Raw genomic sequence first — 22,777 nt, forward strand, 5'->3', positions numbered from 1 at the left:
TGAGTCCAGGCCTGCCCTTTGGGAAGTCCATTTTAAGGCCTGGGTCTTTTACCAACCTCGTGCAAGACACAGAACTATCGATGGAGTTCCCGTCGTGGCGCAGTGGTTAATGAATCTGACTAGGAACCATGAGGTTGCGGGTTTGGTCCCTGGCCTTGCTCAGTGGGTTAACGATCCGGCGTTGCCGTGAGCTGTGGTGTAGGTTGCAGACGCGGCTCTGATCCCGTGTTGCTGTGGCTCTGGCGTAGGCTGGTGGCTACAGCTCCGATTTGACCCCTAGCCTGGGAACCTCCATATGCCGCGGGAGCGGCCCAAGAAATAGCAACAACAACAAAAGACAAAAAAAAAAAAGAACTATCGATGGCTGTGATGTGACTCAGGTCCCTGGGTCAAGACAAGATAGGACAGGACCCAAGGCCAAGGTGGATACTCTCATCTCCCTCATTTGCAGGCCTCCCCTGCCTTCCTGCTCACTGACACCTCTCTTGTGGGCTGCACATTCCCAACCCCTGTGTTCTTTTTCCAAGAACTCAAGCAGCCCTTGAGAGATACAAAGACACAGTTCTTCAAAGTTCTTCAATCTCTACATGGACTCTGAGCCAAGAAGATAGATGGCACTGAAGCCCCCACACATCCTGAGTTTTGGGCAGTGATCAAACTCAGCTTTTCCGGGAGTTCCCGTGGTGGTGCAGCAGAAACAAATCCGACTGGGAACCATAATGTTGCGGGTTCTATCCCTGACCTTGCTCAGTGGGTTAAGGATCAGGCGTTGCTATGAGCTGTGGTGTAGGTGGAAGATGTGCCTCGGGTCTGGCATTGCTGTGGCTGTGGCGTAAGCCAGCACCTGTAGCTCCAATTGGACCCCTAGCCTGGGAATCTCAAAAAGCTGTGGTGTGCCCCTAAAAAGCAAAAACAAAAACAAAACTCCACCAAAAAAAACTCAGCTTTTCTGGGAGGAAATCTCTCTTAATCACTCGCTCTCTCTTTTTTGCTTTTTACAGCCACAGCTGCTGGCATATGAAAGTTCCTGGGCTAGGTGGTCCAACCTGGAGCTGCAGCTATAGGCCTACACCACAGCAACACCAGATCCCAGAGGCATCTGCAACCTAAGCTACAGCTTGGGACAAAGCTGGATCCTTAACACACTGAGCGAGGCCAAGGACCAAATCCTTATCCTCACGCACACTATGTAGGGTTCCTAACCCGCTGAGCCACAACGGAACTCCCGCCTTATCTTTTAAAGCAGACACTTCACTATAATCTCTTGCCAGTTTTGTTTTTTACCCGAGCTCCTAGAAGTTACAGGTTGACAGCGGTCGAGCAAGGCACATCCCCAGAGCCAGGCACAACACCACGCGCAATATTTGTGGAAACGAACCAATAGGAAGTTGTGGCGAGGAGAACGGGTGACGCGGTCCAGCAACTTACACCCACAACCGGAAGCGAAAGCCCACACTTTCTTGCTGAGGCCTGGAACCTGCGGGACGCCTTTTGTCCCAGGATGCTCCGCGCAGGTCGAGTCCTGTGATTGGCTGCCCGGATCCACGTGATGCCAGGCTGGCGGCGGCGGTTGCCGGGGTGACGATTGGAGAGGTGGTGGCCGAGCTGACTCGGCGCGTGTTCCCGCGGCGGCGAAGCAGGTAAGCGCGTCCCCGGACGCTGCCGGGCCGCTCTCGAGCCCGACGTCCCCGGGCGGGAGGAGCGGTGATGGATCCGAGGGCCGAGGCTCTAATGAGCCTTCTCCCCATGCGCCAACTCAGCAGCCGCTGCCGGGTGCCCTCACTTCTCGCCTGCTGCCCTGGGCTCTTAACTCTGGCGTGGGCCTGAGGCGGCCGCCGGGACATCCCGAGGACAGTCCCGGCTGCTTCCCACAAGTATTCCCTGATCTTTGAAGGGGTCCGGGTCGTCCAGCTGGGTAGTGACAGCTCGAGAATGTGGCCTGGGGCCTTTAGATCCATCCCTTTCGTTATCTATCAGCTAACCCTTCTCCCCAGGCACCCCGATGAAGTCCAGACTTCATCCGTCTAAGCTAAACCGGGATGCTTGCTATGCAAATTCGTCTTTCAGACAAATCCCACAGTTCCCTTTTTCATCCAGCTCGTAGGCCCGAAATCCCTCCGTCAGGAGTGTCTGAAGAAGTTTTCTCTAGTTTTTGCATAAAGTAGAGCCATGCTTCTCAAACTTGAATGTGCGTTAAAAGTCATCAGGAGAGATTGTTTAAAACAATTTCTGGGCACTGTGTTTAGTAGGAGCAGAGTGATGCTAGGAATTTTCCTTTCCTTCTGGTATTTTGTTTTGTTTTGTTTTGGCCATACCCGCTGCATATGGAGGTTCCCAGGCTAGGGATTGAATCAGAGCTGCAGCTGCTGGCCTGCACCACAGCCACAGCAACTGCCAGATGGAGTCTTTGACTTACTTACACCAGATCTCACTGGCAAAGCCTGATCCTTAACCCACTGAGCCACAACAGGAACTCCACTTGCTAGGAATTTTCATTTGCACAGCATCCCAGGTGATTCTGATTCATATGGTCCAGACTTTGGAGTAATACTGTGTAGAGGTTGATATCAATCTGGATTTAAATTTCCACTGTCACTTGCTTCCTAGTTGAGTTATTGGGAGCATCTCAACCCCCTCTGAACCTCAGTTGCCTAATCTGTCAAAGGAGAATATAAATGATATACATCAGTCAGGTTTATTGTGAAAATTAAATGTGAAGCATTTTGGGAGTTCCCATCGTGGCTCAGCAGTTAAATCCAACTAGCATCCATGAGGACATGGGTTCGATGCCTGGCCTCGCTCAGTGGGTTAAGGATCTGGCATTGCTGTGAGCTGTGGTGAAGGTCGCAGATGCGGCTTGGATCCCGAGTTGCCGTGGCTGTGGCGTAGGCCGGCGGCTACAGCTCTGATTGGACCCCTAGCCTGGGAACCTCCATATGCCACAGGTGCGTCCCTAAAAAGACAAAAAAAAAAAAAAAAAAAAAGTGAAGCATTTTGCACGTTGCCTGTCATACAATAAGCCCTCAGTAAATGACCTGTTATGATATAAAGGTCTACGGAAAGTCCTGTAATTTCTAAGATTGTCGGAGCAGTAAAATGACATCTCACATTCACTGACAGATGATCATAACAGAATCTTATTCAAGTGATGGTCACCAGGAACTTCTCTGAGGGAGTGATGCTTGTTAAGCACAGGAGTTAGCCAGGTGAAGAAAGAGAGGGGAAAAGTGTTACAGGCAGTGAGAACAGTATGTGCAAAGGCCCTGAGGTGGGAAGGAGTTTGAGTTCTCAGAACAACCGCGTTTTCTCCAGGGCCTTCAAAATTGCTTTTCCTTCTGCTTGGGCTTCATTTATTTGTCAAACGTCTTGGGTGCCTGTCAACCTTCCAGGCCCCCTGCTAGGTTCTGGAGATGGAAAATTTAAGTGTAGCACCCTGCCTTTATAAACAGGGTAATAGGTATAACAGCAGAAGTAAATGTAGTGTAAGGAGGTTCCTCAGAGAAGAGAGACTCGCCTTGGTGGGGAGGGAAGGGGTGGGCTCCTGGAGGGCTTCCTGAAGGAGGTCGAGCCCTGACTAAGTATGATGAGTTCAGTCTGCCTGCAAGGGGAAGGAGAGGACACCAGGGGGCTTAGAATCATCAAAGAGCCTTTTGTAAGGGGGGGTTGGGGGCAGTTCACTTCTGGGGGTGCCTAACATGGGGAAGTGGTAGAAGGGAGCCAGGACAGGGACAGTGGCTGGTGGCTGGTCCAGAGAAAGGCTGGAGAGGTGGGCGGTCCTCAGACTGTAGCAGTTCTCCTCGCTCCTTGTGTCTCTGGCGGGCTGAGAGGTGGCAGGCGGGGTGGGTGTCCTGCCTGGGCCTCATCGGGCCACTGTCCCCTTTCCTTGGCTTTTTTAAATTTATTTTTTATTTATTTTTTATTTATTTTAATTACTCAAATGAATTTATCACATCTGTAGTTGTATAATGATCATCACAATCTGATTTCACAGGATTTCCATCCCACAGCCCAAGCACATCCCCCCACCCCCCAAACTGTCTCCTCCGGAGACCATAAGTTTTTCAATGTCTGTGAGTCAGCATCTGTTCTGCAAAGAAGTTCCGTCTGTCCTTTTTTCAGATTCCACATGTCAGTGAAAGCATTTGATGTTGGTGTCTCATTGTATGGCTGACTTCACTTAGCATGATAGTTTCTAGGTCCATCCATGTTGCTAAAAATGCTGGTATTTCGTTCTTTTTAATGGCTGAGTAATATTCCATTATGTATATGTACCACACCTTCTTGATCCACTCCTCTGTCGATGGATATTTAGGTTATTTCCATGTTTTGGCTATTGTAAATAGTGCTGCAATAAACATTGGAGTACATGTGTCTTTGTGAGTGGTGGTTTTCCCTGGATAGATGCCCAGGAGTGGGATTGCTGGATCAAATGGTGGTCCTATGTTTAGTTTTCTGAGGAATCTCCATACTGCTTTCCACAGTGGTTGCACCAATTTACAATCCCACCAACAGTGTACTAGTGTTCCTTTTTCTCCACACCCTCTCCAGCATTTATTGTTTGTAGACTTTTGGATGATGGCCATTCTGGCTGGTGTAAGGTGATACCTCATAGAGGTTTTGGTTTGCATCTCTCTAATAATGAGTGATGCTGAACATCTTTTCATGTGTTTCTCGGCCATCTGTATGTCTTCTTTGGAAAACTGTGTAGATCTTCTGCCCATTTTTTGATAGGGTTGTTTGTTTTTTTGGTATGGAGCTGTAGGAGGTGTTTATAAATTTTGGAGATTAACCCCTTGTCAGTCGATTCACTTGCAAAGATTTTCTCCCATTCTATGGTTTGTCTTTTTGTTTTGTTTAGGATTTCCTTTGCTGTGCAGAAACTTTGAAGTTTGATTAGGTCCCATTTGTTTATTTTTGTTTTTACTGTTATTACGCTGAGGTGGATCTGAGAAGATGTTGCTGTGTTTATGTCAGAGAGTATTTGGCCTATGTTTTCCTCTAAGAGTTTGATAGTGTCTGGTCTTATATCTAGGTCTTTAATCCATTTGGAGTTTATTTTTGTGTATAGTGTTAGGGAGTGTTCTAGTTTCATTCTTTTCCATGTGGCTGTCCAGTTTTCCCAGCACCACTTATTGAACAAGCTGTCTTTTCTCCATTGTATCTTCTTGCCTCCTTTGTCATAGATTAGTTGGCTGTAAGTGCATGGGTTTAATTCCAGGCTTTCTATCCTGTTCCACTCATCTGTATTTCTGTCTTTGTGCCAGTACCATGCGGTTTTGATGATTGTTGCTTTGTAGTACAGTCTGAAGTCCGGGAGCCTGATGCCTCCAGCTCCATTTTTTCTTTTTCAGGATGTCTTTGGCTATTCTGGGTCTTTTGTGCTTCCAAACAAACTTTAAAATAGTTTGTTCGAGTTCTGTGAAAAATGTTCTTGGTAATTTGATAGGAATTGCATTGAATCTGTAGATTGGCTTAGGTAGTATAGTCATTTTGATAATATTGACTCTTCCAATCCAAGAGCATGGTATATCTTTCCATCTATTTGTGTCATCTCTGATTTCTTTTATCAGTGTCTTGTAGTTTTCAGAGTACAGGTCTTTTGTCTCTTTAGGTAGGTTTACTCCTAGGTATTTTATTCTTTTGGATGCGATGGTAAACGGGATTGATTCCCTAATTTCTCTTTCTGATCTTTCATTGTTAGTATATAGAAATGCCGTTGATTTCTGTGTATTAATTTTGTATCCTGAGACTTTGCCAAATTTGTGGATGAGCTCTAACAGTTTTCTGGTAGAGTCTTTAGTATTCTCTAGGTGTAGTATCATGTCATCTGCAAATAGTGATAGTTGGGAGTTCCTGTTGTGGCGCAGTGGTTAACGAATCCAACTAGGAACCATGAGGTTGCTGGTTCGATCCCTGGCCTTGCTCAGTGGGTTAACGATCCGGCGTTGCCGTGAGCTGTGGTGTAGGTTGCAGACGTGGCTCTGATCCTGTGTTGCTGTGGCTCTGGCGTAGGCTGGTGGCTACAGCTCCGATTCGACCCCTAGCCTGGGAATCTCCACATGCCGCAGGAGCGGCCCAAGAAATGGCAAAAAGACAAAAAAAAAAAAAAAAATTAAAAAAAAATAGTGATAGTTTTACTTCTTCCTTTCCAATTTGAATTCTTTTATTTCTTTTACTTCCCTGATTGCTGTGGCTAGGACTTCCAGAACTATGTTGAAGGATAGTGGTGAGAGTGGACATCCTTGTCTTGTTCCTGATCTCAGTGGGAATTCTTTCAGCTTTTCACCATTGAGAATGATGTTCGCTGTGGGTTTGTCTTACATGGCCTTTATCATGTTGAGGTAGGTTCCCATTATGCCCACTTTCTGAAGGGTTTTTATCAGAAATGGGTATTGGATTTTGTCAAAGGCTTTTTCTGCGTCTATTGAGAGGATCCTATGGTTTTTATTCTTCAGTTTGTTAATGTGGTGTATCACACTGATGGATTTGTGGATATTGAAGAACCCTTGCATCCCTGGGATAAATCTCACTTGATCATGATGTATAATCCTTTTAATGTATTGTTGGATTTGGTTTGCTAGTATTTTGTTGAGGATTTTTGCATCGATGTTCATCAGTGAAATTGGCCTGTAGTTTTCTTTTTTTGTGGTGTCTTTGTCTGGTTTTGGTATCAGGGTGATGGTGGCCTCATAGAATGAGTTTGGGAGTATCTCTTCCTCTGAAATTTTTGAAATAGTTTCAGAAGGAGAGGTATTAACTCTTCTCTAAATGTTTGGTGGGATTCGCCTGTGAAGCCATCTGGTCCTGGACTTTTGTTTGTTGGAAGTTTTTTAATCACAGTTTCAATATCTGTTCTTGTGATGGGTCCATTCATCTTTTCTATTTCATCTTGGTTTAGTCTTGGAAGATTGCACTTTTCTAAGAATTTGTCCATTTCTCCTAGGTTTTCCATTTTATTGGCATATAGTTGCATATAGTAGTCTCTTATGATCCTTTGTATTTCTGTGATGTCCGTTTTTACTTCTCCTTTTTCATTTCGAATTCTATTGATTTGAGTCCTCTCTCTTTTTTGCTTGATAAGTCTTTTTTGCTTGATCTTTTCAAAGAACCAGCTTTTTGTTTCATTGATCTTTTCTATAGTTTCCTTTGTTTTTATTTCATTGATTTCTGCTCTGATCTTTATGATTTCTTTCCTTCTACTAACTTTAGGTCTTGTCTGTTCTCTCTCCAGATGCTTTAGATGTAAAGTTAGGTTGTTTATTTGAGCTTTTTCTTGTTTCCTGAGGTGGGCTTGTATTGCTATAAACTTTCCTCTTAGAACGGCTTTTGCTCCATCCCATAGGTTTTGGAGTGTTGTATCTTCGTTGTCATTTGCTTCTAGGTATTTTTTAATTTCCTCTCTGATTTCTTCAGTGATCCATTGGTTGTTTAGTAGCATGTTGTTTAGTCTCCACGTATTTGTGTTTTTTGCAGTTTTTTCCTTGTTGTTGATTTCCAGTCATATAGCGTTGTGGTCAGAAAAGATGCTTGATATGATTTCAATTTTCTTAAAGTTGCTGAGGCTTGATTTGTAGCCCAGGATATGATCAATCTTAGAGAATGTTCCATGTGCACTTGAGAAGAATGTGTATTCTGTTGCTTTTGGATGAAATGTCCTATAAATATCTGTTAAGTCCATCTGGCTTAATACATCATTCAGGGCTTGTGTTTCCTTATTGATTTTCTGTTGGGTTGATCTGTCCATTGCTGTAAGTGGGGTGTTAAAGTCCCCCACTATTATTGTGTTATTATCAATTTTTCCTTTTAAGGTTGTTAGCAGTTGCCTTATATATTGTGGTGAACCTGTGTTAGGTGCATAGATAATTAAAATTGTTATATCTTCTTCTTGGATTGATCCTTTGATCATTATGTAGTGACCTTCCTTGTCCTGTAAAATGTTCTTCATTTTAAGGTCTATTTTGTCTGATATGAGTATTGCTACTCCAGTTTTCTTTTCTTTTTTTTCTTTTTTTTTGTCTTTTGTCTTTTTTGTTGTTGTTGTTGTTATTGTTGCTATTTCTTGGGGCGCTCCCGCGGCATATGGAGGTTCCCAGGCTAGGGGTTGAATCGGAGCTGTAGCCAGAGCCACAGCAACGCGGGATCCGAGCCGCGTCTGCAACCTACACCACAGCTCACGGCAATGCCAGATCGTTAACCCACTGAGCAAGGGCAGGGATCGAACCCGCAACCTCATGGTTCCTAGTCGGATTCGTTAACCACTGCGCCACGACGGGAACTCCTCCAGTTTTCTTTTGATTCCCATTTGCATGGAATATTTTCTTCCATCCTCTCACTTTCAATTTGTATGTGTCCCTAGAAGTGAAGTGGGTCTCTTGAAGACACCATATATATGGGTCTTGTCTTCTTGTATCCATTCAGCCAGTCTATGTCTTTTGGTTGGCATGTTTAGTCCATTGACATTTAACGTAATTATTGATATGTATGTTCTTTTTTTTTTTTTTTGTCTTTTTTTTTTTTGCTATTTCTTTGGGCCGCTCCCGCGACATATGGAGGTTCCCAGGCTAGGGGTCGAGTCGGAGCTGTAGCCACTGGCCTGCGCCAGAGCCACAGCAACGCGGGGTCTGAGCCGCGTCTGCAACCTACACCACAGCTCATGGCAACGCCGGACCGTTAACCCACTGAGCAAGGGCAGGGACCGAACCCGCAACCTCATGGTTCCTAGTCGGATTCGTTAACCACTGCGCCACCACGGGAACTCCCTGTATGTTCTTATTGACATTTTATTAATTGCTTTGGATTTGTTTTTGTTGCTCTTTTTTCTTCCCTTTTTGTTCTCTTGTGGTTTGATGACTATCTTTATTGTTGTATCTGAGTTGATTTTTCTTATTTGTTTGTGTATCAATTGTAGATTTTTTGTTTGCAGTTACTCTGAAGTTTTGATATAGGAGTCTATATACATATGAGATTGTTTTAAGTTGTTGGTCTCTTAATTGCAAGTGCATCTCCAGTGTCCTGTGTTTGTACCCTCCTCTTCTCATGGTTTCTGATTTTGGTGGCATAATTGTGCATGGATGATTTCATATCTTTACTGTATATATACTTTTACTGGTGAGCCTTGTCATTTGCGGGATTTTTGTTTCTGGTTGCAGCCTTTTCTTTTCTGCCTAGAGAAGTTCCTTTAGTATTTGTTGTAAAGCTGGTTTAGTGTTGCTGAATTCTCTTAGCTTTTGCTTATCTGTGAAGCTTTTGATTTCTCCTTCAAATCTGAATGAGAGGAGTTCCCGTCGTGGTGCAGTGGTTAACGAATCTGACTAGGAACCATGAAGTTGCGGGTTCGATCCCTGCCCTTGCTCAGTGGGTTAAAGATCCGGCGTTGCCGTGAACTGTGGTGTAGGTTGCAGATGCGGCTCGGATCCAGCGTTGCTGTGGCTCTGGCGTAGGCCGGTGGCTACAGCTCCGATTCCACCCCTAGCCTGGTAACCTCCATATGCCGCGGGAGTGGCCCAAAGAAATAGCAAAAAGAAAAAAAAAAAATCTGAATGAGAGCCTTGCTGGGTAAAGTCATCTTGGTTGGAGGTTTTTTCCTTTCATCACATTATGTATATCATGCCACTCCCTTCTGGCCTGCAGAGTTTCTGCTGAAAAATCTGCCAATAACCTTGTATGTTATTTGTTTCCCTAGCTGCCTTCAATATTTTCTCTGTCTTTAATTTTCATCAGTTTGATTAATATATGTCTCAGGGTATTCCTCCTTGGGTTTATTTTATATGGTACTCGTTGTGCTTCCTGCATTTGAGTGAGTGGTTCCTTTCCCCTGTTAGGGAATTCTTCAGCTATTATCTCTTTGAATATTTTTTCTGTCCCTTTCTCTCTCTCTTCTTCTGGCACCCCTATGATATGGATGTTGGTGCATTTAACATTGTCCCAGAGTTCTCTGAGACTCTCTTCATTTGTTTTCAATCTTTTTTCTCTTTTCTGTTCCACATCAGTGATTTCCACTCATCTGTCCTCCACCTCGCATATTCGTTCTGCCTCCTTTATTCTGCCTCCTTTATTCTGCTGTTGGTTGCTTCTAATGAATTTTTTTATTTCAGTCATTGTATTTTGCATCTCTTCTTGCATAAGCTTTGTATCTTGTGTTTCTGTGCTCACTGTTTCCTGTGAATTATCCATCTTTGCCTCCAGTTTATTTCCAGTGTCTTGCATTATCTTCAGCATCTACAGTCTGAAGTCTTTTTCCTGGAGGCTAAGAATCTCCTGATCACTTAGCTGTTTTTCTGGGGTTTTTTCTTTCTCCCTCATCTGAGTTATAGTTCTCTGTGTTTTCATGTGTATAGGTTTTTGGTGTGGTGACCTTTTTGCAGACAATAGTGTTGTAGCCTCTCTTACTTCTGGTGTCTGCGCCCCTGGTGGTTGAAGTTGGTATGAGATCTTGCTGTAGGCTTCTTGATGGGAGGGACTGCTGCCTGCCCACTGGTAGGTGGGACTGATTCCTATCCTTCTGGTTGGTGGAGTTTTGTCTCTGGGTGAGATTAGAGGTGGCTGTGTGCCTGGGGGTTCTTTTGGCAGCCTGTTTACTGATGGGTGGGGCTGTGATCCCACCTGGATTGTTGTTTGGTCTGGGGCTTCTCAGGGTGATGGGTGGGGCCGGATTTTCCCAAAATGGCCACCTCCAGAGAAGGGCACACTGCTGAATATTCTCAAGAGCTTTGCCTCCAATGCCCTTCCCCTACAACAAGCCACATTCACCCCCTGTTTTCCCAGGAGTTCCTCCAAGAATTGCAGTCAGGTCCGACCTGGATTCCTATGTAGACTTTGCTTTGCCTTGGATGTGAAAATCTGTGTGTGCCTTTTAAGAATGGCGTTTCTGTTTCCCCCAGACCTGTGGAGCTCCTGCACACAAGCCCCACTGGACTTCAACGCCAGATACTCTGGGGGCACTCATGGGAGTTTGATGTGGGGCTCAGAACTCTCACTCCTGTAGGTGAGTCTCTTTAATGCAGTTACTTTCTGGTCTGTGGGGCTTCCCACCCAGGAGGTATGGGGTTGCTTATATCATCACGTAGTCTCCCCTCCTATCTCTTGATGTGGATGTGGCCTCCTCTTTGTCTTCTGGAGTAGGATATCTTTTTGAAAGTTTCCAGTCCATTTGGTTGAAGATTGCTCAGCATTTGGTTGTAATTTTATTGTTTTTCAGAGGCAAGTTGAGCTCCAGTCCTTCTATTCCACCATCTTAATCCTGTCTCCTTGTTTTACTTCTTATCACTAAACCTGTCCATTTCTTTGGTCACTACCCAGATCCTCTGCCATCCCTCCGTGTCAGGGGGTGTCCTGTCCCCACCCCTGGCTCTCATGGGACACTGGCTGCATCAAGGGCGTTGCCTCCTTGACCATCTCTCTTCTGCCTTATCCATTTTTTTCTTCTCTACCTGGGTCATTCTGTCAACTCACAGACCCGCTGCTCATAATATCTTCCTCCTTAGAAAACCTTCCGTCCCTTGCCAGCCGTCTCTCCTCTCCTTTGTGTCCCTCCTTCCTACATTCCCTGTCTCTCTTTAACCCTTTCCTGTACGGCACATGTCCTCACTGCTCTTATCAAGGTCATCGTGGTCGACCTGGAACGCATGGTCCCTGGGCTCCCAGATTGTTGCAGTGTCCTGGTCGTGGCTCCCACAGGTCCCTGTTCTTGCTTTGTCTGCTGCCCTCTCGCTGACCCTGCGGCACCAAGCACCCAGGGCTCAGCCTGGGTCTGTCCTCCCCACCGGCTGCGCTTTCCCCCCGCGGTCACATCTGTGTAGGATGCTCATCTTCTGAGTCGCCATCTTTGTGGTGAAGACTTCGAGATGCTTTTCTCCAGCTCCTGCTTCTCCCTTTACCTAACCACCCCTGCTTGAATGTCTAATATGCCTCTCAGATTTGTGGCCCAAACCGAACTCTCTTTTAAAAAATTATTATTTTTATTGAAGCATAGTTGCTGTACAATATTATAGAGATTAGAGGTGTGCAATGTAGTGATTCACAATTTTTAAAAATCATATTCCATTTACAGTTATTATTAAATATTGTTGATATTGCCCACATTGCATAATATATCCTTGTAGCGTATTTAACTTCATTAATTTTTTATTAAAGAGTAGTTGATTTGCAATGCTGTGCTGACTTGTGTTGTATGGGAAGTTTCTACACAGGCACACCTTTTCTCCTATTCCTTCCCATTCTGGTTTCTCCCAGGAGACTGGCTTATAGCCCCCTGTGCTGTACCCTCGGCCCCTGTTGCCCATCCATCCATTCTCAATGGAATAGTCGGCATCTACCTCCCCCAAGCTCCCAGTCCATCCCTTGGCCATCACACGTCTGTTCTTGTCCGTGGGTCTCAAAGCAGAACTTTTTTTTTTTTTTTTTTTTTTTGCCATTTTGATTTGGTTTCTTTCTCTTCCTAGAGTTGGGATAGTATAGTTTACTTAGCCTGCAGAGAGCGTGAGCTGACAGAACATGTTTCTGTTGGTGCTCTTATCTTTTCAGTCAGTGTTTTTTTATACATGGGCTGCTGACAAAGCAGAAATTACTTTTTTTTTTTTTTTTTTTTGTCTTTTTGCCTTTTCCAGGGCCGCTCCCCAGCATAGGGAGGTTCCCAGGCTAGGGGTCCAATCAGAGCTGTAGCCGCCGGCCTACACCACAGCTCACGACAACGCCAGATCCCCAACCCACTGAGCAAGGCCAGGGATGGAACCCGCAACTTCGTGGTTTTTAGTTGGATCCATAACCACTGAGAGAACTCTGGATTTATCCCACAGACGGTCCCTCCCCAGTTGCCCCCAGGTCAGCAAGTGGCTTACATCCTGGGACTGCTCAGGCCCCAGGCGTCTTCCTCCACGCCGTCCCCTCAGATTCCCCATGAGGTCCATCCGCGGTGGCCCCTCTGCCTCTCCTTCTGGAATCAGAGCTCTTCACACGTCTCCACTGGTCTCCCCACTGCCACTCAGGGTGCCCGCAGTCTCTTCTCCACACGGCAGACCCGGGGTTCACACCAAGACGTGGGAGGTCAGGCTGGATCAGTCCCCTCCTCGGCACGTTGCCCTCAGACTAAGGTCCAGGCCACTCACCTCCCTGACTTGGTCCTGGCACCTCGGCGCGTCCGCAGCCTGCCCGCCCTCCTCCCGAAGCCAGGGCACCTGCAGATCCCTCTTCCCCAGATCCCAGACATGCTGGCTTCTCACGTGTCTGCTCCAATGCCCTCTTTCCCGGGAGGCCTTCTCTGCCTGCCCGGCCGAAAATGACCCCGCATCCCTTGCCTCCACGCTCAGGCTCCTTCCTTGCCTGATTTTCTTCATCTCTGAAATCATTTCCATTCGTTCAGTAGGTATTTTTGAGCACCTGCAGTGTGCCAGGCGCTGGACGTGGCATTGGAGCTGCCAAGAGAAGGCATCTTCTCCGGGAACCTGTACCCCGGGGTGGGGGTGGCGGGGGGGGGCAGACACGTTAATGGAGGGAGATGCTTAGTGCTGTTGAAAAGAATAAAGCAGGACAAAGGGGTCGGAAGTGCTGGACGGGGCTGCTCCTTAGGAAGGGCAGCCAGGGCAAGTCTCTCTGCGGATGTGACTTTGAAGCAGAGATCCCGGTGCCATGCGGTTGTCTGCAGGAAGGGCGATGAGGCCGAGGGAGCGGGGACTGCAGAGTCCGTGCAGGCGTGTGCGGGTGTCCAGTGTGTGTGCCCTGGAAACATGGGGGCCCCTGTGGCTTAAGCCATAGAAGAAAGGAAAGCGGGCAGGAGGCCAAGTTGTGTAGGCTTTGAGGTGAAGATTGAGCCAAAGGAGCCTGGCCCTCATCTGGAGGGTGGTGGAACCACAGGGAGGCCTAAGCGGGCGGGGGTGGGGTGGGGTGCTGGGGGTGAACAAAATCATATTGCTTTTGTTGTTGTTGCTTTTTAGGGCCACACCTGCAACATACGGAAGTTCCCAGGCTAGGGGTTGAATCCGAGCTGCAGCTGCCGGCCTATCCCATAGCTACAGCAACACAGGATCTGAGCTGCATCTGTGACCTACACTGCAGCTCACGGCAATGCCGGATCCTTAACCCACTGAGCGAGGCCAGGGATCGAACTCCTATCCTCGTGGATACAAGTTGGGTTCTTAACCCGTTGAACCACAGCAGGAACTCCCAAGATCACTTGTTATAGCTTAGAAATTGGATTGGAGCAGGGAGAGAGGTGACAGGTAATGGTGTGGAAGTACTTTGAGGGAGATGAAGCCATGAGAGAGTGATGGTGACGGAGCGTGCAAAGGGGGATATTACCTAATTTCCTCCTGACTTAGGTTCTAATGTTTCAAATCAAATGCACTGTTATGGGCAGAAAAATGTAAGGTTACAGAATTATGCATTTTTAGAAGTAGATCTAATAAATTCTCCATTTTATTTTACAGATGAAAAAAGGTGCCAGTAGATGGCAGAGTCAGTTTTAGAGCCCAGACTTTGCAATTCCTCTGGGTTATGGGCCACCAATCTCGGGGGGAGCCTGAGAGGGGGCACAGGGAATGGCTGTTTTGGGTGTACCTTCGGGAGGGGAGGCAGGAGAGAAGAAAGAATTATGTTTAAAAAGTTTGCAATGTTTTACTTATTTAAGTGTTTTGAAAATATAAAAGATATTGGGCAATCTTACATGTCATTAAAAAAGCCCACTGTCCTGGAGTTCCCATTGTGGTGCAGTGAAAATGAATCTGACTAGTATCCATGAGGATGTGGGTTCGATTCCTGGCCTTGCTCAGTGGTTGGGGATCCAGCGTTGCCATGAGCTGTAGTGTAGGTCGCAGACGCAGCTCAGATCCTGTACTGCTGTGGCAGTGGTATAGGCCGGCAGCTGTAGCTCCAGTTTGACCCCTAGCCTGGGAACTTCCATGTGCCACAGGTCCTAAAAAAAAAAAAAAAAAAAAAAAAAGAAAACAACAACCAAAAAGCTGTCCTGTTAAATTCTCTGGTCTATGAACCTTGTGTTAACACTTGTGTAAATGCGTATCACCTCCTTTTCCGTTGCCGCAAGGCTGAATGATTAGGGTCTCTTGGTGACACTGAAGATTCTTTTAACTAAGTAGCACCTGCTCTCTTGTTGTGAATGGTTAATATTTTTTACTTGGAAGCAGAGAGAAGGATTAGTGACTGTGTTCATCCACATCAGATTAATTCTAGGGCATATCCTCCCTTAAGGTAAATGAATTCACCTTATTCATAAACTCTATTTTGTGGAGTTCCTGTTGTGGTGCAGCAGAAATGAATCCGATTAGTATCCGTGAGGTTGCGGGTTTGATCCCTGGTCTCACTTAGTGGGTCCAGGATCCGGTGTTGCCGTGAGCTCTGGTGCAAGTCACACTCGTGGCTCGGATCCCACGTTGCTGTGGCTGTGGTGTAGGCCGGCAGCTGTAGCTCTGATTCAACCCCTAGCCTGGGAACTTCCATATGCCACAGGTGCAGCCCTAAAAAGCAAAAATAAAACCTCTGTTTTGTTCCAAATAGGCTTTGTGGTTTTGACTAGTTGAATTACCCATACTGCGTGAGAGCATATTGGAAAACTCCAGGGACTTCCCCCATGGCCTAGTAGATTAGGGACTCGGCATTGGCACTGCTGCAGCTTGGGTCACTGCTGTGGCACAGGTTTGATCCCTGGCTGGGAACTTCCACATGCCACGGGCACAGCCAAAAATAAGTAAATCAATAAGAAGCAAACGAAATAAGAAAAGCTGTCTTCCACACTTTCACCAGCAATGCTTGCCTTTCTCATTTACTCCTCCCTCCAGTCTCTGTCCACATTCATTTTAACTAGTTATCAGAGAGGAGAGAATTGCTTTTGACTTTAGCCACTGTATTTCCTAGGGCTGCTGTAATAAATTACCACGAACTTAAAGACTTAAGACAATAAGACAACGCATTTAGTGTCTTAACAGTTCTAGAGGTTGGAAACCTGAAATGGGTCTCATCGGACTAAACTCAGGGTGTTTGTTGGCAGGGCTTGTTCCTCCCTGGATGCTCCAGAGGCGAATCAGTTTACTGCCTTTCCCAAGTTCTAGAAGCTGCCTGCGTGCCTTGGCTCCTGCCCTTCCTCTGTCGTCAAGGCCAGCAACGGCTGGTCAGGTCTTTGTCCCACTGCATCCGTCTGACGCTGACCTTCCTGCCTCCTCCCTCTCTGATAAGGCCTCTGTGATTATGTTGGGCCCACCAGATAATCCAGGCTCTTCTCCTTATTTTAAGGTCAGCTAATGAGCAACCTGCATTTCATCTGCAGCCTTAATCCCCCCCCCTTTCGTGCAACCTAACATATTCGCAGGTTCTGGGGACTAGGACGTGGACAGCTTTGGGGACCATAATTCTGCCACCACAGCCACCTTTGTGTGATTTCTCAGATAGTTGAAATGAAAGCTTTTGTCTTATGTTTTTGCCTTGTAGAGATTTTTGCTGTGAGAATTAGCAGTAACGGTTCAACATGGGAGACATTCTGGCTCATGAATCAGAATTACTTGGACTAGTGAAAGAGGTAGGTTTTACAAAGCACAGGTCCCAGCTAAAGAGATCTTGAAAACTCGTAAAGCCTGTATTTTACAATGCAACAAATCCTGCAGTGCCTTGTCGTGTTTCTGTCATTTCATTACCATAATTTAAAAATTTTCCATGTGTTTATATTTTGTTTTCGTAACTAAACTGAAATCTTAAAAAGCTGCTTTTTAGAATTCCTTTAAAGGAAGTTATAAAAGCAACTCAAGCTTGTGGTTAAAGAGTCGGTGTGGAGGTATAAACAGTGAATTTCCATGCTCTACTGCAGTGCCCGCTGTTAACGGTCTAGTAGATTACCTCTCCAGACTGTTCTGTGTTTAGTATATTACTAAATTAGTATATTTATTATGCTACCTCTCCAGAATGTTCTATGAACCTTCAACATATATTCACGCGACTGGAGTTTGTTTTACAAAATGTGATGATACCGCACACATTGTTCTGTAGCTTGCCTTTTGTTTTTTGGGGCCACATGTGTGGCATATGGAAGTTCCTGGGCTAGGGGTCGAATCAGAGCTACAGCTGCCAGCCTACACCACCACCACAGCAACGACAGATCCAAGCCATGTTTGCAACCTAAACCACCACTCACCGCAACAACGGATCCTTAACCCATTGAGCGAGGCCAGGACTTGAACCCGCATCCTCATGGTTAATAGCTGGGTTTGTCGCCGCTGAGCCACAATAGGAACTTTTTTTTTTTAATGACCACACCCGTGGCGTAGGAATGTTCCTGGGCCAGGGGTTGAATCTGATATGTGACTGTGACCTAAGCTGCAGCTGCGGCAATGCTGGAACCTTTAATGCTCTACGTCGGGCTGGGAATCAAAACTGTACCTTGCAGCTCCGGGAACTTCTGAGCTGCTGCAGTTGGCTTCTTAACCCACTGAGCCACAATGAGAACTTTTATCTATCAACAATAACGTAGTATGAGAGTTCCCCAGTGACCTAGTGGTTCAGGATCCAGTGTTGTCACTGCTGTGGTGAGGGTTTGAGCCCTGGCCTGGGAGCTCCCACATGCCGTGGCATGGCTCCCCAAAAACAATGTGGCATGGACATCTCCCATGATCGTTCTGATACTTTTCCAGGCTGTAGCGTATTCCATCGAGTGGCTGGCTCCGTTGTCCTCTATTTAACTCGTTGCCTGTTAGTGGACCTTTATGTGTCCCACACACTGAAAGCTTTTGAAGATTGGGGCTCATGCCTTAGGATTTTTGTTCTTCTCTACTGCTTTTAGCTGGGGGTGGCACATAGTTGGTGCTAGGAACTCCTAAACTCTCTTTGATGTAACTGTACAAGCTCAGATCCCACATTGCTGTGGCTGTGGCGTAGGCTGGCAGCTATAGCTCCAATTCGACCCCTAGCCTGCAAACCTCCATGTGCTGTGGGTATGGCCCTAAAAAGGTTAAAAAAAAAAAAAAAAAAAGAAAAATCACTGGGCTTAACCTGCCAAATTGCTTCTCCCAAAGTTCATTAATCCCATTATAAATCTGTGATAATATTGAGCTTGTACAGTTGCATCAAAGACAGTTTGGGAGTTCCTTGGTTAAGGATCCAGTGTTGTCACTGCTGTGGCTTGGGTCAGTGCCGTGGCACCGTTTCAATCCCTGCTCCGGGAACTTCTGCATGCTGTAGACGTGGCCAAAAAAAACAAAAAACAAAAAAAGAGTTAGTCTGTTGACGTTAAAACCATGAAATATATATCTATATATACATTTATGCTGTCTTTTTTAAACATAGTATTTAGATTTCGCCGAATTTGAAGACACCTTGAAAACATTTTCAAAAGAATGCAAAATAAAAGGAAAACCATTACCTAAATCAGCATGTGGCTCTTTAAGGGACTCCAAACCATTGATAATCCAGGTAACATTTTTCCTTTATTTCTGTAGATCATCAAGATGCTGTGAGCTTGTAAAAATGCTGTCATTAGAGAATGTTGGAGTCATTTCTGGGGACCTGGGCAGGGTGCCTCATTAGACTGCGCAGAGGTCTGTGGGTAAAGTAATAAAATGCGATCTTCAGATCTCTGCACCCGGCCTAGGAAATGGGTGGCAGCACAAGAGCTTTCACATCCATCTCTGGGGAAGAAGGGAAAGGAAACCGTGCGATGCTTAGAAACTGAGATAAATGTCCCCACATGGTGGCATTTTAGGTTATTAGTTCTAGGTGCCGGGGACACAGTGATGAACAGAACAAAATGAACCCTCTGCCCTCGTGGAGCTTGCATTCTCGTTGGGGGAGGCTGGAGGGGGCAGGGAGCAAGTCCTGTGCAAGGCAGCATCCTTTTACTAGACATGGAAACAGAGTCTGCCCTTAACTTGAAAGACTTTGAAACTTTCTGATTGTCACAAGTGTGTCTTTTCTGCTCACGCAATAACTAGCTGTGCCCCGCCATTGTAGATGGCCCCCCCCAAAATACCCAGAACTGTGACTTAGGAACTTTCCCCAAGTGTCGGTGCCACAAAGGGGGAGCTTCCCGAAGCACAGCACCATTCTGTAAGAAAGTGTGTGTGTGTGTGTGTGTGTTTATCGGTGACTGTTGGTGGTGTGTAAACTTTCTGATCTTGGTAATTCCGATTGTGATCCTGTTTTACGTTCAAGAAGTTAATAATATCTTGTGAGCCCACGAGTTGTAACCTGGGACTGTCTCATGTATAGATATTGTTGTTATTATTATTATTATTTTTTTTGACTTTTTGCCATTTTCTTGGGCCGCTCTCGCGGCATATGGAGGTTCCCAGGCTAAGGGTCCAATCGGAGCTACACCAGAGCCACAGCAATGCGGGATCCGAGCCGAGTCTGCGACCTACACCACAGCTCATGGCAATGCCGGATCCTTAACCCACTGAGTAAGGTCAGGGATCGAACCCGCAACCTCATGGTTCCTAGTCGGATTCGTTAGCCGCTGAGCCATGACGGGAACTCCCATATTATTTTAAACGCAGGGACCGCTTCCAGGTACCGAATGATCCATAAATTGGGATTATAAGGGCACAGAAAAGGCTTGTGGTCCCAGGTCTGCACACATAGAATGTAGGGTAAACTGTCGCTGGGCCATTTGATATTCGAGTTGTGAACTTTGCCAAGCCACGTCGAGGAAATACCTGGACTCCACGCTTTAAAAGACCCACAGAGCCTGCGCTCGCCTCCTTCGCACGGTCACTGGACCTCTCTCGAGGGAGACCCCTCTGCAGAGTGGCTGGCAGGGTTTGCTCAGAGGTCCGGGGAGGTGGGCCCGGGGCGGGCCGCGCCCCCACAGCACAGCCCCTGGGAGGCCTCCCTTCGCCTGTGGATCAGTCAGTAACAAGAAAGGGGGAATCTGCTGGCCAGGTTCCCCCAAATTCTTCCAGAGGTGGCAGTGCTTGGCTGCCCGTGCTTCATGTTGGCGCCCACCCTGCCCCGCAGGTGCGGGCCGGCTCCCTATCACCGTTTCCGTGGCCGAGAAACAGAAAGCAGCCAGTTTTGAAAAAGAGATAGAATTTCACGGTAGGGCTTATTTTGAAAAATTCTGAATTCCTTTCCAATGTATGGCAGTCCCTTCCAGAGTAAGGCAGTCCTCCGAGCCAGTCGTTCCGAGTCACGGGACACGGAGAACACTCCGTCAGACGCACCCTGGGACAGTCCTTATGAATGAAATGCCTTTGACTTTGAGGATCACCGAACACCGGAACATTGCTCTCTGTACCTTTCCACTTTATCATGTTAAAAAGTGTGATTATGAAAAACTAGACTGTATAACCTAAAAGACAATTTCACAGAAAAAAAAGTAAAACCATTCAAAAAGAGTAGAAAAAAAAAATGGTCCCCAAATAATGGTGGCACATGCTGGTGCTGGGGAGGGGAACTGGTCTGTCTATAGAAAATCCCGTCTAAGAAGTACTTTTGGAGTTGAGCACAAAATGTAGTTCTGAGTACTTCGGGCATCTGGTGCCAAGAGGACAACAATACAAGCCGTGTTGTTTTCAATTATTGGGAAGTTCTTTCGATTCTGCCTTACACCAAAATCTGCAAAATCTGGAGTTCCCGTTGTGGCTTAGTGATTAAGGAACCCAACTAGGAACTATGGGGCTGCAGGTTTGATCCCTGGCCTCGCCCAGTGGGTTAAGGATCCTGCGTTGCCGTGAGCTGTGGTGTAGGTCGCAGACTCGGCTCGGATCCCGCATTGCTGTGGCTGTGGTGTAGGCCGGCAGTTATAGCTCCGATTAGACCCCATAGCCTGGACACCTCCATATGCCACAAGTGTGGCCCTAAAAAGACAAAAAAAAGACCAAAAAAAAAAAAAAAAAAAAGACAAAAAAAGTCTGCAAAATCATGCAGCAAGTGATGTGTCAGTTATCATCCTTCTTGTGAGACAAGTGACATGGTAACTGCCTCCTTCTTTCTCCAGAATTCTCTATTTCCACCCTGCATGGTGAGTGGGGAAGCTGGCCCTGCCCCATGTAGTCAGACCCGCACGGCTCCGAGGCTGGATCGGTGCCGGCCTGGGCCTCCTCCTCCATCTCGAGCTGAGGCCTCCTTGTCTCTGGAACTGGAGGGCCTGGGCTGGGGTCCGAGCTTGGTTCCCACAGTGTCCTCTCTGCCAGATATGCGGGCACATGACAGCACCCACCTGCCAGGCCTGGGACTGACCGCTGAGGGCGGATGAGCTCCCAGCCACTCAGGGAGCTGGCAGTCATGCTCTCAGCAAGTTTCTGTAGGTATGAGGTTCACTCTGCCGAGGTCTGGCCGGGCTCTGGGTCTGGCCTGTTCTCATCATTTCTGTGCTGTGATTCCAAAGGGCGACTTCAGAGTATTCATGCGCCCTCGAGTCTCTGGCCTCAGTCTTCGGCCTGTGCCTGATTCCTTCCATTTCAGAGACCTTAAATGTTGCATCTATTCTTTAGATGCTCAGATTGGATATTGCAAAGGGGCGGGAAAGCAGAGTTGGTCTGCAGGAATCTCAGCCTGAATGGTTTGAAGCCCGCTGGGTCTCTGCAAAGGAGACTCAGCGATGGCGCGTAGAAGGGCGTCCAGGGTATTGGGAGGGTGCGAGAACCTGAGGAGTGGACGAGGGGCATCCCTTCCGCAGGGGCTTCAGTCTGATGTCTTCTCCACAGAAGGACCTCCTGGCTGCCTTCGACAGTGGGGACCAGAGGGAGTTCTTCGATTTGTGGGAGGAGCACATTCCCCGTTCCGTCCGAGACGGTGACTCCCTCGCCCAGAAGTTGGAATTCTACCTCCACATCCATTTCGCCATCTACCTTCTGAAACACTCCGTAGGGAGACCTGTAGGTTTACCGTGTCGCGTGGGTTGGTCCACATGGCGTGTGAAAGGAGAACGTTAGCGATGATGTTTTCCAAATGAGCATTCGTTTAGTCTTTTTTTTTTTTTTTTTTTTTTTTGCTTTTTAGGGCCGTAGCTAAATGGAGGTTCCCAGGCTAGGGGTTGAATCAGAGCTGTAGCTGCTGGACTACACCACAGCCATAGCAATGCCAGATCTGAGCCTCGCCTGTGTCCTACACCGTAGCTCACGGCAACGCTAGATCCCCGACCCACTGAGCGAAGCCAGGGATCGAACCTGCATCCTCATGGATACTGGATGGATCGTTTCCGCTGAGCCGCAACGGGATCGCCTCGGTTTAGTCTTGTGGACATTTTTTATATTGCTTCTAAGGCGTCTTCTGTCCTGATGAATGATTTTTTTAAAAAAATCTCACTCCCAGCAGTGTATTTGCTAACTTACATGGGAAATTAATTTTCATTTCTGTGACAAAATGAAAGTGGTCAACATTTTCCTGAATACCTCAAGTTTTTGAAAACTCAGCAAAACGAAGTTGCTCTGGCCCCTTAAAGTACACACACGTGGGGAGCTCCCCAGGGGTCTAGGGGTTAGGATTCAGTGCTTGCACCGCTGCGGCCCAGGTTCAGTCCCTGCTCTGGAAACTGACATCCCACATCAAGCTGCTGAACATTGCAACCAAAAAAAAGAAAGAAAAAGTTTAACAAAAGTATATACATGTGTAGCTAAGCGAATACGTACGGAGACCACGTTTTTGGCCACATATTACAAGATAAATTTAAGCTCAAATAGTGGAAAACTGGCATGTCTGTTTGAGTGACGAGTAGACTTTAGCCGCTGCAGTCTTCCTGCAGGTGTGGGGCTGGCGATGGGACGAGGAGAGGGAGCAGCGGCACCTGCTTTGGCGGGTGAACCGGGGGTTCAGGGGGAAGGACAGAAGGGGAGCAGGCCAGGCTGAC

The 22,777-nt window shown here is 46.8% G+C and overlaps 1 protein-coding gene across 7 annotated transcripts in view; it reads left to right on the forward strand.

The window, feature by feature from the left end:
• The window catches only part of ARMC9 (armadillo repeat containing 9), a 172,707-nt gene continuing 151,440 nt past the window's right edge, over positions 1,511-22,777 (forward strand). For 4 of the 7 annotated variants that reach the window (XM_021074826.1, XM_021074824.1, XM_005672270.3 and 1 more), the window contains exons 1-4: positions 1,512-1,640; positions 16,432-16,519; positions 18,277-18,402; positions 21,636-21,806. In XM_021074826.1, coding sequence (XP_020930485.1) covers positions 16,469-16,519; positions 18,277-18,402; positions 21,636-21,806 — 348 coding nt within the window. In that variant the 5' untranslated portion in view covers positions 1,512-1,640; positions 16,432-16,468. Of the gene's footprint in view, positions 1,641-10,880; positions 10,985-16,431; positions 16,520-18,276; positions 18,403-21,635; positions 21,807-22,777 lie in introns of all 7 variants that reach the window. The other 3 variants (XM_021074827.1, XM_013984568.2, XM_013984566.2) reach the window with 2 other exon arrangements.

Source organism: Sus scrofa, chromosome 15, assembly GCF_000003025.6.
Source record: "Sus scrofa isolate TJ Tabasco breed Duroc chromosome 15, Sscrofa11.1, whole genome shotgun sequence".
Lineage (NCBI taxonomy): Eukaryota > Metazoa > Chordata > Mammalia > Artiodactyla > Suidae > Sus > Sus scrofa.